This window comes from Aethalodelphis obliquidens, unplaced genomic scaffold (assembly GCF_003676395.1).
Source record: "Aethalodelphis obliquidens isolate GAN/ISIS:26980383/991018 unplaced genomic scaffold, ASM367639v1 scaffold68, whole genome shotgun sequence".
Classification (NCBI taxonomy): domain Eukaryota; kingdom Metazoa; phylum Chordata; class Mammalia; order Artiodactyla; family Delphinidae; genus Aethalodelphis; species Aethalodelphis obliquidens.
This window is the reverse complement of record NW_020838012.1, coordinates 2,494,639-2,512,554: the sequence shown is the minus strand read 5'-3', so window position 1 is coordinate 2,512,554 and position 17,916 is coordinate 2,494,639. Positions and strand designations below refer to the sequence as shown.

Genomic DNA, 17,916 nt, shown 5'->3' with positions numbered 1-17,916 from the left:
TAGAGGAAGAAAGACACCATAATCAAAGATTTTTTTCAACTACATGAACCAAAAGAATATGGGATTTGGAAAAGGGGAATAATTATGTGTTTTAATGTATTTGATTACTAATGATGAATAATATGTGTTTCAGTCTGAAATATCAATCTAAAATATTTAAATTTATCATCAAAAAGTTAAGAAGATGTGGACACATAGTTTCTTAGACATGCTGGGTTCAAGTTCTTATTTGGTAAGTGCTTTTAAAGTAATGGTGGAAACTATCACTTTGAACAATCTGTGATTATATCGTATAAGGCAAAAGTAACATAATTCTTCCACTGATTCCCTGTTGTTAAAATATTTGGTCCTGACACTTACACAGTTTAAAAAAAACACATTTATCCTCCTTAGGGAAGAATGGCAATTTCACTAGATGATTCTCAAGGCTTCTTTCGGCTCTGAAATACTATGGTTCTTATAAATAAATATTCCTAGGTGAAGAATAAGTTCTTTCAACCTAAACTAATTTTCTTTTATGGTGGTGACAAACTTGATATATCAAAGAGAAACATTAGATATAATACTTTTCCACTTTACTCATGATTTATTTTGAATTTTTATCAGAAAATGTAGAGCATAGCTCAAATTATACTTTCAATATCTATTGATAGGCTTAAAATTAGCAGTAGTATGATTTCCAAAGCATAATTACTTGTGTTTTGATCTTATTTTAGAAAAATATATTGGATGAAGTTTCAGAGACATCTAGGAAATTATTCAAAAGATTGATAGAATTTAGGATTAATACCTGGAAATCTATGAAATAAATCTTATTTCTGGCACTATTCCTCTGTTAACTTAAGTCTTCTTACTTTTGCTTCATATGCAAAGGGAGATTGAGTTCAATGGATGTGTACAATGTTGCTTGTTATTTGGGTCTGTCTGGTTTGTATCACACCAGCTGAAATCTTCCCAGGTGATATATTTTCCAGGTGTGACTGGATAGAAAATGGAAACCAGCTGATCTCACTAATCAACCCGTTTCTATGTGTATCATGTGTATAAGAAGAAATGGTAAGTTAACTTCACATTAATGAACCATTTGTATACATTTTATTGTTATCCTGCTTATGTCAGTATGCTCCATATTTTCCAGGTTGGATATAATATAGCAAACATAATAATAAGAGATACTAAAAATGTAGTAAAAATTTAGTTTTAAAAGATAAAATATGTAAATATAGCAATTATAAAAAATTTTCTTGTCTTCAAAAGTCCAAAATGGAGAATTTCAGTCACAGTATTTATACCAAATGGAAATTTGAAGCTCTAGGCTCTAAATCCCAACTTTTTGACATCAGTCCTTCTAGATCAATTAACTCTGCAAGGTATCTAAACTTCTAGCCCCAAGGACACTCTTGAGCATCCCAGAAACAGGTTTGTGTCTAGGGGTGCCATTGATAGTGATGCATTTTTCTTCCTCCGTTCTTCTTTTGCATAAGTGAATATTTTGTAATATAGCATATTAATTCATTTAATTATTTTTAATAGGCTTTATTATTTAGAGAAGTTTTCAGTTCACAGCAAAACTGAGCAGAAGGTACAGAGATTTCCCATATACCCCCTGCCCCCAGTCTTGCACACTATCCCCTGCTATTAGCATACTCCATTAGAGTGGTTCATTTGTTACAATTAATGAACCTACATGGAAACATCATCAACCAAAGCCCATAGCTTACATTAAGGCTCACTTTTGGTATTAGACATTCTGTGGGTTGGACAAATGTATAACAATATTTATCCACCATTATAGTATTGTACAGAATAGTTACTGCCTTAAAAATTCTCTGTGTTCCACATTTTCATCTCTCCCTCCTCCCTAAACCCTTGGCAAACACTGATCTTTTTACTGCTTTCTTCTGATTTTACCATCTCCAGATTGTCACAGAATTGGAATCATAAAATATATATGTAGCCTTTTCAAATTGGTTTCTTTCACTTTAATATTTAAGTCTCTACCAAATCTTTTCATTGTTTGATAGCTCATTTCTTCTTAACACTGGATAATATACCATTGTCTGGATGTACCACAGTGTATTTAACTATTCACCTACTGAAAGGCATCTTAGTTGCATTCAGGTTTTAGCATTATGAATGAAGCTGCTAAAAACATTTGCATGCAGGTTTTGTGTGGACATAAGTAAATATTTATTATGTGCAAAACACTAAACTAGTTGCTTTGTGGAGATTAAAAGAAATGGATTTAAAATCAAATAAACTCAAGTATTTGAGGAACTAAATGTAAGGTTTGGGTTTGATCTCAGAGAATTAACAATTAGAAAAAAATATATAAAGGTGTGTTTGTTTATTTAACATCTTTATTGGAGTATAATTCCTTTACAATGATGTGTTAGTTTCTTCTGTATAACAAAGTGAATCAGCTATACATATACATATATCCCCATATCTCCTACCTCTTGCATCTCCCTCCCACCTTCCCTATCCCACCCCTCTAGGTGGACACAAAGCACGGAGCTTATCTCCCTGTGCTATTTTTTTTTCTTAGATTCCATATATATGTGTTAACCTATGGTATTCGTTTTTCTCTTTTGGACATAATTCAATCTGTACAAACTCTTGAGGTCCATCCAACTCACTACAAATAACTCAATTTCGTTTCCTGTTATGGCTGAGTAATATTCCATTGTATATATGTGCCACATCTTCTTTAACCATTCATCTGTTGATGGACACTTAGGTGGCTTCCATGTCCTGGCTATTGTAAATAGAGCTGCAATGAACATTGTGGTATGTGACTCTTTTAGAATTATGGTTTTCTCAGGGTATATGCCCAGTAGTGAGCTTGCTGGGTAGTATGAGAGTTCTATATTAAGTTTTTTAAGGAACCTCCATACTGTTCTCCATAGTGACTGTATCAATTTACTTTCCCACCAACAGTAAAAAAGGGTTCCCTTTTCTCTACACCCTATTCAGCATTTGTTGTTTGTAGACCTTTTGATGATGGCCATCCTGACTCGTGTGAGGTGATACCTCATTGTAGTTTTGATTTGCATTTCTCTAATGATTAGTGATGTTGAGCATCCTTTCATGTGTTTGTTGGCAATCTGTATATCTTTTTTGGAAAAATGTCTATTTATGTTTTTTGCCCATTTTTGGATTGGGTTGTTTGTTTTTATGATATTGAGCTGCATGAGCTGTTTGTGTATTTTAGAGATTAATCCCTTGTCAGTTGCTTAATTTACAAATATTTCCTCCCATTCTGAAGGTTGTCTCTTCATCTTGTCATGGTTTCCTTGCCTGTACAGAAGCTTTTAAGGTTCATTAGGTCACATTTGTTTATTTTTCTTTTTATTTATTTTATTTATTTATTTATTTAATTTATTTATTTTTATTTATTCTTTTATCTAAGAGGTGGGTCAAAAAGGGTCTTGTGGTGATTTATGTCATAGAGTGTTCTGCCTGTTTTCCTCTAAGAGTTTGAGAGTGTCTGGCCTTACATTTAGTTCTTTAATTGATTTTGCGTTTATTGTTTGTGTATGGTGTTAGGGAGTGTTCTAATTTCATTCTTTTACATGTAGCTGTCCAGTTTTCCCAGCACCACTTACTGAAGAGGTTACCTTTTCTCCATTGTATATTCTTGCCTCCTTTATCAAAGATAAGGTGACCATGTGTACATGGGTTTATCTCTGGGCTTTCTATCCTGTTCCATTGATCTATATTTCTATTTTTGTGCCTGTACCATACTGTCTTGATTACTGTAACTTTGTAGTGTAGTCTGAAGTCAGGGAGTCTGATTCCTCCAGCTCCATTTTTCTTTCTCAAGATTACTTAGGCTATTTCCATCCAAATTGTGAAATGTTTCTTTCTAGTTCTGTGAATAGTGTCATTGGAAGTTTGACAGGGATTGCATTGAATCTGTAGACAGCTTTGGGTAGTATAGTCATTTTCGCAATATTGATTCTTCCAAAACAAGAACATGGTATATCTCTCCATCTGTTTGTATCATCTATAATTTATTTCATCAGTGTCTTATAGTTTTCTGCATACAGATAATTTGTCTTCTTAGTAGGTTTATTCCTAAGTATTTTATTCCTTATTTTGCAATGGTAAATGGGAGTGTTTCATTAATTTCTCTTTCAGATTTTTCATCATTAGTGTATAGGAATGCAAGAGGTTTCTGTGCATGAATTTTGCATTCTGCTACTTTACTAAATTTATTGATCAGCTCTAGTAGTTTTCTCACAATATCGTTAAGATTTTTTATGTATAGTATCATGTCATCTGCAAACAGTGACAGTTTTACTTCTTTTCCGATTTGGATTCCTTTTATTTCTTATTCTTCTCTGATTGCTGTGGCTAAAACTTCCAAAATTAGGTTGAATAATAGCGGTGAGAGGGGGCAACCTTGTCTTGTTCCTGATATTAGTGGAAATGGTTTCAGTTTTTCACCATGGAGAACAATGTTGGCTGTTGGTTTGTATATATGGCCTTTACTATGTTGAGTTTAGTCCCTTCTCTGCCTACTTTCTGAGGGTTTCTATCATAAATGGGTGTTGAATTTTGTCAGAAGCTTTTGATTTAGATGATCATATGTGTTTTCTCATTCAATTTCTTAATATGTTTTATCACATTGATTGAGTTGCGTATATTGAAGCATCCTTGCAACTCTGGGATAAACCCCACTTGATCACAGTGTATGATCCTTTTAATGTGCTGTTGGATTCTTTTTGCTAGTATTTTGTTGAGGATTTTTGCATCTATGTTCATCAGTGATATTGGCCTGTAGTTTTTGACATCTCTGTTTGGTTTTGGTATCAGGGTGATGGTGGACTTGTAGAATGAGTTTGGGAGTGTTCCTTCCTCTTCTATACCTTGGAAGAATTTGAGAAATATAGATGTTAGCTCTTCTCTAAATGTTTGATAGAATTCACCTGTGAATCCATCTGGTCCTGGGCTTTTGTTTGTTGGAAGATTTTTAATCACAGTTTCAATTTCAGTGCTTGTGTTTGGTCTGTTTATATTTTGTATATCTTCCTGGCTCAGTCTCAGAAGGCTGCTCTTTTCTAAGAATTTGTCCATTTATTCCAGGTTGTCCATTTTAATGGCATATATTTACTTGTAGTAATCTCTCATGATCCTTTGTATTTCTGCAGTGTCAGTTGTTACTTCTCCTTTTTCATTTCTAATTCTATTGATTTGAGTCTTCTCCCTTTTGTCTTGATGAATCTGGCTAATTCTTTTTCAAATTTGTTTATCTTTTCAAGAACCAGCTTTTAATTTTATTGATCTTTGCTATTGTTTCTTCATTTCTTTTTCATTTATTTCTGATTTGATTTCTGATTTGATTCTTTCCTTCTGCTAAATGTGTTTTTGTTGTTGTTGTTCTTGTTTCTCTAATTGCTTTAAGTGTAACGTTAGGTTGTTTGAGATGTTTCTTGTTTCTTGAGGTAGGACTGTATTGCTATAATCTTCCATCTTAGAACTGGTTTTGCTGCATCTCATGAGTTTTGGGTCATCATGTTTTCATTGTCATTTTTTTCTAGGCATTTTTAAAATTTCCTCTTTGATTTCTTCAGTGATCTCTTGATTATTTAGTAGTGTATTGTTTAGCCTTCATGTGTTTGTAATTTTTACAGTTTTTTTCCTGTAATTGATATCTAGTCTCATAGTGCTGTGGTCAGAAAAGATACTTGATATGATTTCAATTTTCTTAAATTTACCAAGACTTGATTTGTGACACAAGATATGATCTATCCTGGAGAATGTTTCATGAGTACTTGAGAAGAAATTGTGTTCTTCTGCTTTTGGATGGAATGTCCTATAAATATCAATTAAGCCCATCTTGTTTAATGTATTATTTAAAGTTTGTGTTTCCTTATTTATATATATTTTGGTTGATCTGTCCATTGGTGAAAGTAGGATGTTAAAGTCCCCTATTATGGGGCTTCCCTGGTGGCACAGTGGTTGAGAGTCCAACTGCTGACGTAGGGGACATGGGTTCATGCTCCGGTCCGGGAAGATCCCACATGCCGCAGAGTGCCTGGGCCTGTGAGCCATGGCCACTGAGCCTGCGTGTCCAGAGCCTGTGCTCCACAACAGGAGATGCCACAATAGTGAGAGGCCCGCATACAGAACAACAACAACAAAAATCCCATACTATGATTGTGTTACAGTCAATTTCCCCTTTTATGGCTCTTAGCATTTGCCTTATGTACTGAGGCGCTCCTATGTTGGGTGCATAAATATTTACAATTGTTATCTCTTTTTCTTGGCTTGATCCCTTGATCATTATGTAGTGTCCTTCTTTGTCTCTTCTAATAGTCTTTATTTTAAAATCTATTTTGTCTGTTATGAGAATGCTCCTCCAGCTCTCTTTTGATTTTCATTTGCATGGAGTATCTTTTTTCATCCTCTCACTTTCAACCTGTATGTGTCCCTGGGTCTGAAGTGGGTCTCTTGTATACAGCATATATATATGGGTCTTGTTATTGTATCCATTCATCCAGTCTAGTCTATGTCTTTTGTTTGGAGCATTTAATCCATTTACATTTAAGGTTGCAATCAATATCCATGTCCCTATTACCATTTTCTGAATTGTTTTGGGTTTGTTATTCTAGGTCTTTCTCTTCTCTTGTATTTCCTCCTTAAGGAAGTTCCTTTAGCCTTTGTTGTAAAGCTGGTTTGGTTGTGCTGAATCCTTGCAGCTTTTGCTTGTCTGTGAACGTTTTAATTTTTCCTTCAAATCTGAATGTGATCCTTGCTGGGTAGAGTAATCTTGGTTGTAGGTTTTTGCCTTTCATCACTTTAAATATGTCCTTTCATTCCCTTCTGGCTTTCAGAGTTTCTGCTGAAAGATCAGCTGTTAACCTTATGGGGATTCCTTTGTATGTTATTTGTTGCTTTTCCCTGTTGCTTTAAATATGTTTTCTTTTTATTCAATTTTTGATAGCTTGATTAATATGTGTCTTGGTGTTTTTCTCCTTGGATTTATCCTGTATGGGACTCTCTGAACTTCCTGGACTTGATTAACTCTTTCCTTTCCTATGTTAGGGAAGTTTTCAACTATAATCCCTTCAAATTTTTTCTCAGTGTCTTTCTCTTTCTCTTCTTCTTCTGGGACCCCTATAATTCGAATGTTGGTGTGTTTGATGTCACAGAGTTCTTTGAGACTGTCATCAATTCTTTTCATTCTTTTTTCTTTATTCTGCTCTGTGGTAGTTATTTCCAATATTTTATCTTCCAGGTCACTTATCCATTCTCCCTCACTTTTTCTGCTATTGATTCCTTCTAGAGAATTTTTAATTTCATTTATTGTGTTGTTCATCATTGTTTGTTTGCTGTTTAGTTCTTCTAGGTCTTTGTTAAACATTTCTTGTATTTTCTCCATTCTATTTCCAAGATTTTGGATCAATTTTACTGTCATTACTCTGAATTCTTTTTCAGGTAGACTGCCTATTTCCTCTTCATTTGTTTGGTCTGGTGGGTTTTTTCCTTGCTCCTTCATCTGCTGTGTATTTCTCTGTCTTCTCTTTTGCTTAACTTACTGTGTTTGGGGTCTCCAATTCACAGGCTCCATGTTCATACTTCCCATTGTTTTTAGTGTCTGCTCCCATTGGGTAAGGTTTGTTCAGTCGGTTGTGTAGGCTTCCTAGTGGAGGGTACTGGTGCCTGTGTTCTGGTGGATGAGGCTGCATCTTGTCTTTCTGGTGGGCAGGACCATGTCCTTTGATGATTTTTGTGGTGTCTGTGAACTAATTACGATTTTAGGCAGCCTGTGTGCTAATGGGTGTGTTTGTGTTCCTGTCTTGCTAGTTGTTTAGTATGGGGTGTACAGCATTTTAGCTTGCTGGTTGTTGAGTGGAGCTGGGTCTTAGTGTTGAGATGGAGATCTCTGGGAGAGCTTTTGCTGTTTGATATTACTTGGGGCTGGATGGTCTCTGTGCACCAATGTCCTGAACTCAGCTCTCCCACCTCAGAGGCTCAGGGCCTGACTCCTGGCCAGAGCACAAAGACCCTGTCAGTCACACGGCTCAGAAGAAAAGTGAGAAAAGAGAGAAGAAAGACAGAAAGAAAGAAAAAAAGGAGAAAAAATAATAACAAAATAAGATAAAGTTATTAAAATAGAAAAAACATTAAAAAATAAAAAAAAAATAATATGAAGAAAAGAAAGAGAGAAAGAAAAAAGAGGGCAACCCCACCAAAAAACAAATCCACCCATGATATCAAGTGCTAAAACTTACTAAAAAAACAAAAAACAAAAAAACCCTGACAAACAGAACCCTAGGACAAATGGTAAAAACAAAGCTATACAGACAAAATCACAGAGAGAAGCATACACAGACACACTCACAGAAAGAGAAAAAAATATATATACCTATAAAAAAAAAAATGAAAGAGAACACTCAAATCAGTAAACAAATCTACCAATGATAATAAGCTCTAAATACTAAAGTATGATAAACATAAACCAGAAAGAAATTAGGTGCAAAAAGGAAATCCCAAGTCTCCAGTTGCTCCCAAAGCCCACCATCTCAATTTTGGGTTGATTTGTTGTCTATTCAGCTATTCCACAGATGCAGGGCACATCAAGTTGATTGTGGAGATTTAATTCACTGCTCCTGAGGCTGCTGGGAGAAATTTCCCTTTCTCTTCTTTGTTTGCATAGCTTCTGTGGTTCAACTTTGGATTTGGCCTGCCTCTGTGTGTAGGTCAACTGAGGGTGTCTCTTTCCTGCCCAGGCAGGATGGGGTTAAAGTAGCAGCTGATTAGGTGGCTCTGGCTCACTCAGGCCAGGGAGAGGGAGTGATGTGGAATGTGGGGTGAGCCCGCAGCAGCAAAGGCTGGCGTGAGGTTGCACCAGCCTGAGTCATACTGTGTGTTCTCCCAGAGAAGTTGTTCCTGGATTACGTGACCCTGGCAGAGGTAGGTTGAACAGGATCGTGGGAGTGGAGGTGTGGATAATGACCTGTGCTTTCACACAACTTTCTTGGTGGCTATAGCAGCAGCCTTAGCATTTCATGTCCATCTCTGGTGTCTGCTCTGATAACTGTGGCTCACACCCTTCTCTGGATCTCATTTAGATGGTGCTCTAAATACCCTCTCCTCGTGCACCCTGAAACAATGGTCTCTTGCCTCTTAGACAGTTCCAGACATTTTCCTGGACTGCCTCCTGGCTAGCTGTGGTGCATTAGTCCCCTTCACACTGTGTTCACGCAGCCAACCCCAGTCCTCTCCCTGGGATCTGACCTCCAAAGCCGAAGCCTCAGCTCTCAGCTCCCACCTGCCCCGGTGGGTGAGTGGAGAAACCTCTCAGTCTGGTGAGTGCTGGTCAGCACCGATCCTCTGTACAAGAATTGCTCCACTTTACCTTCTGCACCCCTGTAGCTGTGCTCTCCTCCATGGCTCTGAAGCTTCCCACCTGCTGCCGACCTCCCCACTCCATCTCTGCCAGTGAAGAGGCTTTGTAGTGTGTGGAAACTTTTCCTCCTTCACAGCTCCCTCCCAGAAGTGCAGGTCCTATCCCCATTCTTTTGTTTCTGTTTTTTCTTTTTTATTTTTCCCTACCAGGTATGTGGGGTGTTTCTTGCCTTTTGGGAAGTCTGACGTCTTCTGCCAGCATTCATTAGGTATTCTGTAGGAGTTGTTCCACATGTGGATGTATTTGTGGGGAAGAAGGTGATCTCCACGTCTTACTCCTCCACCATCTTGAAGGTCTCCCATTAAAAGTGTATTTTTAAATTAATAAGATGATATAAAATAATTATTTTATATGATTATGGGTATGTCTCCCCTAGTGTATTTATAATATACAAAGTGTATCACCCACAAATAAATTTATATGATTTACCGCCCCAGAATTAATAAGATGCATCCCAAATATCACACATTACAATAAATTTCAATGTCTCATGGACATATATATTACCTATGAAAATATTCTTAAATTACTATTTTCCAACAGATACAATAGAAACTAAATGAGGGAGAGGATTTTTTGAACATGGTTGAACAGTGGCTGGGAGTGATAGTTGCAGGCAGGAAAAATAACATGAGTCAATACAGGGTTTGCACATCTTGATTCAGGAGAGCAGTTCAAATAGCCCAATTCAAGTTAATAAGGTGTTTATCATCAGCATTGGGCACTCAGTCAAAACTATAGAGAATACAAGGCATTTTAAATGCCATATTCATGTGCATGTGCCTAATTTTATTGCAAATGTTGTACCATTAAAGGTTTTCAATAAAAGATGTTTGAAGAAGTAAAAAATTTAGAGGAGTGAATCAGGCAGAGAAATATGAATGATGGTTAAAAGGAGAGAGGCACTAGAAAACCAGGAAAACAAGTAGGAGTCTATTTTGGTAGTGCAGAGGGAAAGAGACAAAAGGCAGTAGTGACACTATTAATGGAAGGAATTTATGTGAGAGACATTTTAATTTTTCTAGGTATGGAATGGAATATAACCTTTCAAGTACATTTTCAGTACTCCCTAGTACTGCTAGAATTCTACACCATGCTTTGTTTTGTGTTGATATTTTTTTTGTTTTTAATTTCAACCGGAATACTTTGTTGCTGCATGTGTATATCTGTGGATGTCAGCCTACGTTCTTACTCCAGTCACCAGGCAGTATTCTCAAGCATGGATTTAAATAAACCTGTGCTCTCACCCAACACCTCACAGTTAGAATAAAATTCTTCTAGTATTTCCCAGAGGTATTCAAATGCAGACCACCCCATCCCCACTCCCAAGACATTTGTGAATGTAAATAGGCCATTATTTTAAATGTTCATGGGACAGTTGCTTTCTTTTCCTACCCAGAACCCAAGCTAATCATAACTTTCTAAATGACTTGCTGCATCTTTGGACAGATAGTTGTAATTCATGTTATCATTGAGAATCTTGGTATTATGTAAGGTGTTTGTTCTTACTCCCTACCTTGTAGAAGCACAAAATTTTCCTTCCCTCTAAATTTGATCATTAAAGTCCAAGCTTATAGGATGTTGCCATCTGCAAATGTTCCTAAAGCTGCTGAAGGACCTGCTTACCACTTGACTTTTAAGCTTCATTATTAATTTATATTTCTACTAAAGGATTTAAACTGATATTGATCATCTAAAGATACAAATTCAGAACATGTGCATTTTTATTATATAAATTTATTTGTCAAGATCACAAGTATAATCCAAAATTTTTATGTTATAATTTCTTTCACAATTCAAGAAACTTTTTTTTTCCACGAAGCTGCTGCCGCTGTTTTTTTTTTTTAATTGTTTCCTCATGGTGTGATAATACACTTGTTTGCTAGAGTAATAATTAATAATGGAAATGCGTAATGACTGTATAAAATTTATTAATTTTATTAACATTCTATGAAAAAAACTTTTACTGTTTTTATTATAGAAGTTTTAATAATTTACCTCAAAAATATTATGGCTAGTGGGCTTCCCTGGTGGTGCAGAGGTTGAGAGTCCTCCTGCTGATGCAGGGGACGTAGGTTCATGCCCCAGTCTGGGAAGATCTCACATGCCACAGAGTGGCTAGGCCTGTGAGCCATGGTCACTGAGCCTGTGCGCCCGGAGCCTGTGCTCTGCAACAGGAGAGGCCACAACAGTGAGAGGCCTGCATACCAGGAAAAAAAAAAAAAAATATATATATATATATATATATATATTATGGCTAGCATATCATTAAATATAATTTTTATTAATATTTTTATTGTGAAATTTTTTTTATTTCATAACTATTTACCCATATAAAATATATGTGAATCTAATTCCATGTAGATGAGATCTTTGAAATTAAGCTTTAAGTTTATTAAATTCCAGATGCAATATTCTGAAAATTTTGCCAATAGAAAATAAAACACACTGCTATTAAAATCTGAAGATATTTGTTGCTTGAAAATATCATTTCAGAGAAGTTTTTATTTGTTTGACATAACACTCATGCTTAAAATATTGCACACATTTTGAACAGCTTGATCAATACAAATTTAAATATTGCAGTTAGATTATTTCTTTTATTATTATGACAGGAATAAAAATGACTACCCAAAGATATATTCACTTCCTAATTGTGGAACCTGTGAATATTACCTTATATGACAAAGGATGGAAGAATGCAGAAGGAGATTTGACAGAGACATAAACAGAGGAGAAGGTGATGCAGATAGATTGGAGTGATGTGTCCAGAAGGCACTAATTGCCAATGCATGCCAACAACTACCAGCTAGGAAAGGGAAGGAATGGAGTATCCTCAAAGGGAAACTTCAGAGGGAGAACAGCCATGTTGACACCTTGATTTCAGACATCTGGCCTCCAGAACTACCAGAAGTAAATTTATATTGTTTTAAACCACTTAGTGAGTGACAATTTGTTATAGCAGCCACAGGAAACTAGTACAACTATACACTATAAAACCATTGATTTTGTTCTTAATTCATTTTGCAGTTTGACAAAGGTATATTAATACCCACAGGATAAATCCACACAAACTTTGTAGGAAGGATGTAGTTTAAATTTTTACTCAGAATTAATTTAATTATGGTAAGATAAAGATGAACAATATGTTAAACAATTATGTAAAGTAAAAAAACAATTACTGCTGATTTAAATAATTATCCAGCTACTAGATAGTAATAAAAATAAATCAAGCATTTATTTAATTAATTCAAATCCTTGAAAATAGATAGGATTCAATTAAACATCATTTAATAATAAAACATTCCAATTCTATTCACATTCCCAGTAAGTAAATAAAAGTCTTCATGAACAACCCAGGCAATGCTGGAGCTCTTTATGGAATACTTTATCTCTTTCTACCTCCTATATATGACCATTATCTTTTTTATTTTGTCATTATAAAATTATAATCTTTCCTATGAACACAAATTAATTTTTGGCATTCTAGATCATGACATTTAGCAGTAAAGCTCTACTTTGCTCCATGTAAAAAGTAAATGACCTAGTTCTATTTTCTCACATTTTAAGCAAATCAAATATATGAAAATAAATTTTATTTCCTCTAAGCAAACCAAATATGTGGACACTTAAATGTATAGAAATGCAGAATTATAATACTATTTGTTTTAATCAAAATTATCTCCAAAAATTTCAGAGCAGAATTTCTTTAAACACTAACTCTTGTAATGTAATATAAATATTATTTATAACCAATGCTTCAAAGTATTGATTTTTTTGTACTTTTCAGTATATCAAATTTATTCTATGACACCTAGTTATTTTTATAAATAAATAAATAAAAATAATTATAATTTATTTTCTAAAAACCAAAAGCAATCTAATGAATAAAAAGCATCTATATTAAATGTTGTGATGCACCATCCAATCACCCCACCTGAGGAAGTGCATTAATATAAGTCCTTGACAGTTTTCATTATATTTGAAAATATATGCTTAATGGAATGACTTCTGTTTGGAAGATTCTTTCACATTTGGAGAGATATGAAGAACATAGACAAGACACCAGAGTAATGGAAGTAGTTAGTTAGGTATTAGTGTGTGATGTGTTACAGATTTTAAGGGAAAAGAGAAGTGAAAATAAAAAAGAGGTTATTGAGGAGGAGTCAAGATGGCAGTGTGGGAAGATGCAGAGTTAGCATCTCCCCACAACTAGAGCATCTGCTGGCCACTGGTGGGGAACTCTGAAGCCTAAGGAGATGGAAGGAACCCCAAAGTGAAAGGGTAAGATGTAGGGAGACTGAGGAGTGAGGAGAATTGAAGGTCAGACAAGATTGGTGCTCCTGAGGCCAGGGAGATTAGGAGAGGTAGGCAGGAGGGGCCCTCTGGGAGGAGCAGGAAAAGAGCTGAAGGGCAACTATCCCACCCAGTCGAGCCCAGGGAGACTTCTGAGTTCCCAGGCCGATCCTCTGCCCTCCAAAGCCCACTCCAGGCTGGGTGGGTCCTTGGGGACATAGAAGGGAGGCCAGGGAGATCAAGAGGGGCAAGTGGGAGGGTCCCTCCGACACCCCAGACCAGAGGAGCAATAGAGGAGAGGAAGGCATTTGCCCTGTCCAATCAAGCCCAGGAAAACTACTGGGATCCCAAGTGATGTACCCTGACCTCCACCAGGGTAGAGGGCAAGCCTGGGTCCCTTCTGTTCTTTGAGCCTAAGCCCCACCCCCCACAGCCCCCAGGGCCTCTTCCAGCCATGTGGGTCCTGAGCATTGGCCCCGACAACTGCTCAAATCTCACCCTTACTTAAGCCCCATTCTCCACAGTCAAGGCCTTCCCCCCACACCCACTTTTCGTTCTTTTTCCTCCTCCTCTTTTTTACTACTGTGATACTGACGTACCTTCTAGTTGTTGATTCATCTATATTTTTATTTTTATGTTCTTTCTAAGATATCTGTTAGTTTCCTAGTCTAATTTTATTTTTTACTTTGTTATTCTTTTTTTTTTTTTTGCCACCCCAAGTGGCTTGCGGGACCTCCTGCAGTGGGAACTCTGAGTCCGAAACACTGGAATAACAGGAAACCTCAGACCCCAGGGAATATTCAAGAGCGTGAGGTCTCACAGAGGTCCTCATCTCAGCATCAAGACCCAACTCTACCCAACAGTGGACAAACTCCAGTGTTGGAAGCCTCAGGCCAAACAACCAATAAGACAGGAACACAATCCCACTCATAAAAAAAAAAAAAAAAATAGATGGCGAAAACATATGTAACAGATGAAAGAGCAAGGTAAAAACCAGCAAGACCAAATAAATGAAGAGGAAATAGGCAATCTACCTGAAAAAGAATTCAGAGTAATGATAGTAAAGAAGATCCAGAATCTCAGAAATAGAATGTAAGTACGGAATGAGAAAATACAAGAAATGTTTAACAAAGATCTAGAAGAAATAAAGAACAAACAAACAGAGATGAATGACACAATAACTGAAATAAAAAATACACTAGAAGGAATCAATAACAGAATAACTGAGGCAAAAGAATGAATAAGTGAGCTGGAAGACAAAATGGTGGAAATACCTGCCGAGCAGCAGAATAAAGAAAAAAGAATGAAAAGAATTGAAGACAATCTCAGAGACCTCTGGGACAACACTAAATGCACCAACATTTGAATGATAGGGGTCCTAGAAGAAGAAGAGAAAAATAAAGGGTCTGAGAAAATATTTGAAGAGATTACAGTGGAAAACTTCCTTAACATGGGAAAGGAAATAGTCACCCAAGTCCAGGAAGCACAGACAGTCCCATACAGGATAAACCCTAGGAAAAACACACCAAGACACATATTAATCAAACTAACAAAAATTAAATTCAGAGAAAAAATATTAAAAGCAGCAAGGGAAAAAAAAATAACATACAAATAATTCCCATATGGTTATCCTCTGATTTTTCAGTGGAAACTCTGCAGGCCAGAAGGGAGTGGCAGGATATACTTAAGGTGATGAAAGAGAAAAACTTATAACCAGGATTACTCTACCCAGCAAGGATCTCATTCAGATTCAATGGAGAAGTCAAAAGCTTTTCAGAGACGCAAAAGCTAAGAGAATTCAGTACTATGAAACTAGCTTTACAACAAATGCTAAAGAAACTTCTCCAAGTGGGAAACACAAGAGAAGAAAAACATCCACTAAAACAAACCCAAAATTATTAAGAAAATGTTAATAGGAATATACATAGCAATAATAACCTTGAATGTGAATGGATTAAATGCCCCAACCAAAAGACACAGACTGGCTGAATGCATACAAAAACAAGACTCATATATATGCTGTCTACAAGAGACCCATTTCAGACCTAGGGAAACATACAGACTGAAAGTGAAGGGATGGAAAAAGGTATTCCATGCAAATGGAAAGCAAAAGAAAGCAGGAGTAGCAATACCTGTATCAGATAAAATAGACTTTAAAATAAAGACTGTTACAATAGATAAGGAAGGATGCTACATAATGATCAAAGGATTAATCCAAGAAGAATATATGACAATTATAAGTGTTTATGCACTCAACATAGGAGGACCTCAATAAATAAGGCAAATGCTAACAAACATGAAAGGAGAAATCGACAGTAACACAATAATAGTAGGGGACTTTAACACCCCATGTACACCAATGGACAGATCATCCAAACTGAAAATAAATAAGGAAACACAAGCTTTAAATGACACAATAGACCAGATAGATCTAATTGATATTTATAGAACATTCCACTCAAAAGTGGCAGGATACACTTTCTTCTCAAGTGCACATGGAACATTCTCTAGGATAGATCACACCTTGGGTCACAAATCAAGCCTCGTAAAATTTAAGAAAATTGAAATTGTATGAAACATCTTTTCTGACCACAACACTATGAGATTGGGAATCAATTACAAGAAAGCAAAACTGTAAAAAACACAAATACATGGAGGCTAAACAGTGTGCTACTAAATAACCAAGGGATCACTGAAAAAATCAGAGAAGAAATTTTAAAAAATGCATGGAAACAAATGAAAATGAAAATATGACGACCCAAAACCTATGGGATGCAGCAAAAGTGGTTTTAAGAGGGAAGTTTATAGCAATTCAATCTCACCTCAAGAAACAAAAAAATCTCAAATAAACAATCTACCCTACACTTAAAACACCTAGAGAAAGAAGAACAAAGAAAACCCAAAATGAGTAGAAGGAATGAAATCATAAAGATCAGAGCAGAAATAAATGAAATAGAAATGAAGGAAACAATAGCAAAGATCAATAAAACTAAAAGCTGGTTTTTTGAGAATATAAACAAAATTGATAAACCCTTAGCCAGACTCATCAAGAAAAAAAGGGAGAAGATGCAAATCAATAAAATTAGAAATGAAAAAGGAGAAATCACAACTGACACTGCAGAAATACAAAGGATTATAAGAGAACACTACAAGCAACTATATGCCAAAAAAAGACAACCACGAAGCAATAGACAAATTCTTGGAAAGGTACAATTTTCCAAGACTGAACCAGGAAGAATTAGAAAATATAAACAGACCTATCACAAGTAATGAAATTAAAACCGTAATTTAAAATCTTCCAACAAACAAAAGTTCAGGACCAGATGGCTTCACAAGAGAATTCTATCAAACATTTAGAGAAGAGCTAACACCAATTCTTTTCAAACTCTTCCAAAAAACTGCAGAGGGAGAAACACTCCCAAATGCATTCTACGAAGCCACCATCACTCTGATACAAAAATCAGAAAAAGGTATCACAAAAATAGAAAATTATAGACCAATATCACTGATGAACATAGATGCAAAATTCCTGAACAAAATACTAGCAAACGGAATCCAACAGCACATTAAAAGGATCATACACCATTATCAAGTGGGGTTTATCCCAGGGATGCAAATATTCTTCAATACAGGCAAATCAATCAGTGTGGTATACCACATTAACAAATTAAGGAATAAAAACCGTATGATCATCTGAATAGATGCAGAAAAGCTTTTGACAAAATTCAACACCACTTATGATAAAAACTCTCCAGAAATTGGGCATAGAGGGGACCTACCTCAACATAATAAAGGCTGTATATGACAAATGCACAGCAAGCATCATAGTCAATGGTGAAAAACTGAAAGCATTTCCACGAGGATCAGGAAAAAGACAAGGATATCCACTCTCACCACTCTTATTCAACATAGTTTTGGAAGTCCTAGGCACAACAATCAGAGAAGAAAAAGAAATAAAATGAATATAAATTGGAAAATAAGAAGTAAAACTGTTACTGTTTGTCATTGACATGATATTATACATAGAAAATCCTAAAGATACCAGCAGATAACTACTAGAACTAATCAATGAATTTGATAAGGTTGCAGGGTACAAAATTAATGCTCAGAAATCTCTGGCATTCCTATACACCAACAGTGAAAAATCAGAAAGAGAAATCAAGAAAACACTCCCATTTACCATTGCAACATAAAGAATA

General features: G+C 35.8%; 1 protein-coding gene across 1 annotated transcript in view; it reads left to right on the top strand.

The window, feature by feature from the left end:
- The window catches only part of CNBD1 (cyclic nucleotide binding domain containing 1), a 387,744-nt gene that overhangs the window by 334,600 nt on the left and 35,228 nt on the right, over positions 1 to 17,916 (top strand). Inside the window, 1 exon segment of the mRNA XM_027089778.1 lies at positions 5,001 to 5,007. Coding sequence (XP_026945579.1) covers positions 5,001 to 5,007 — 7 coding nt within the window.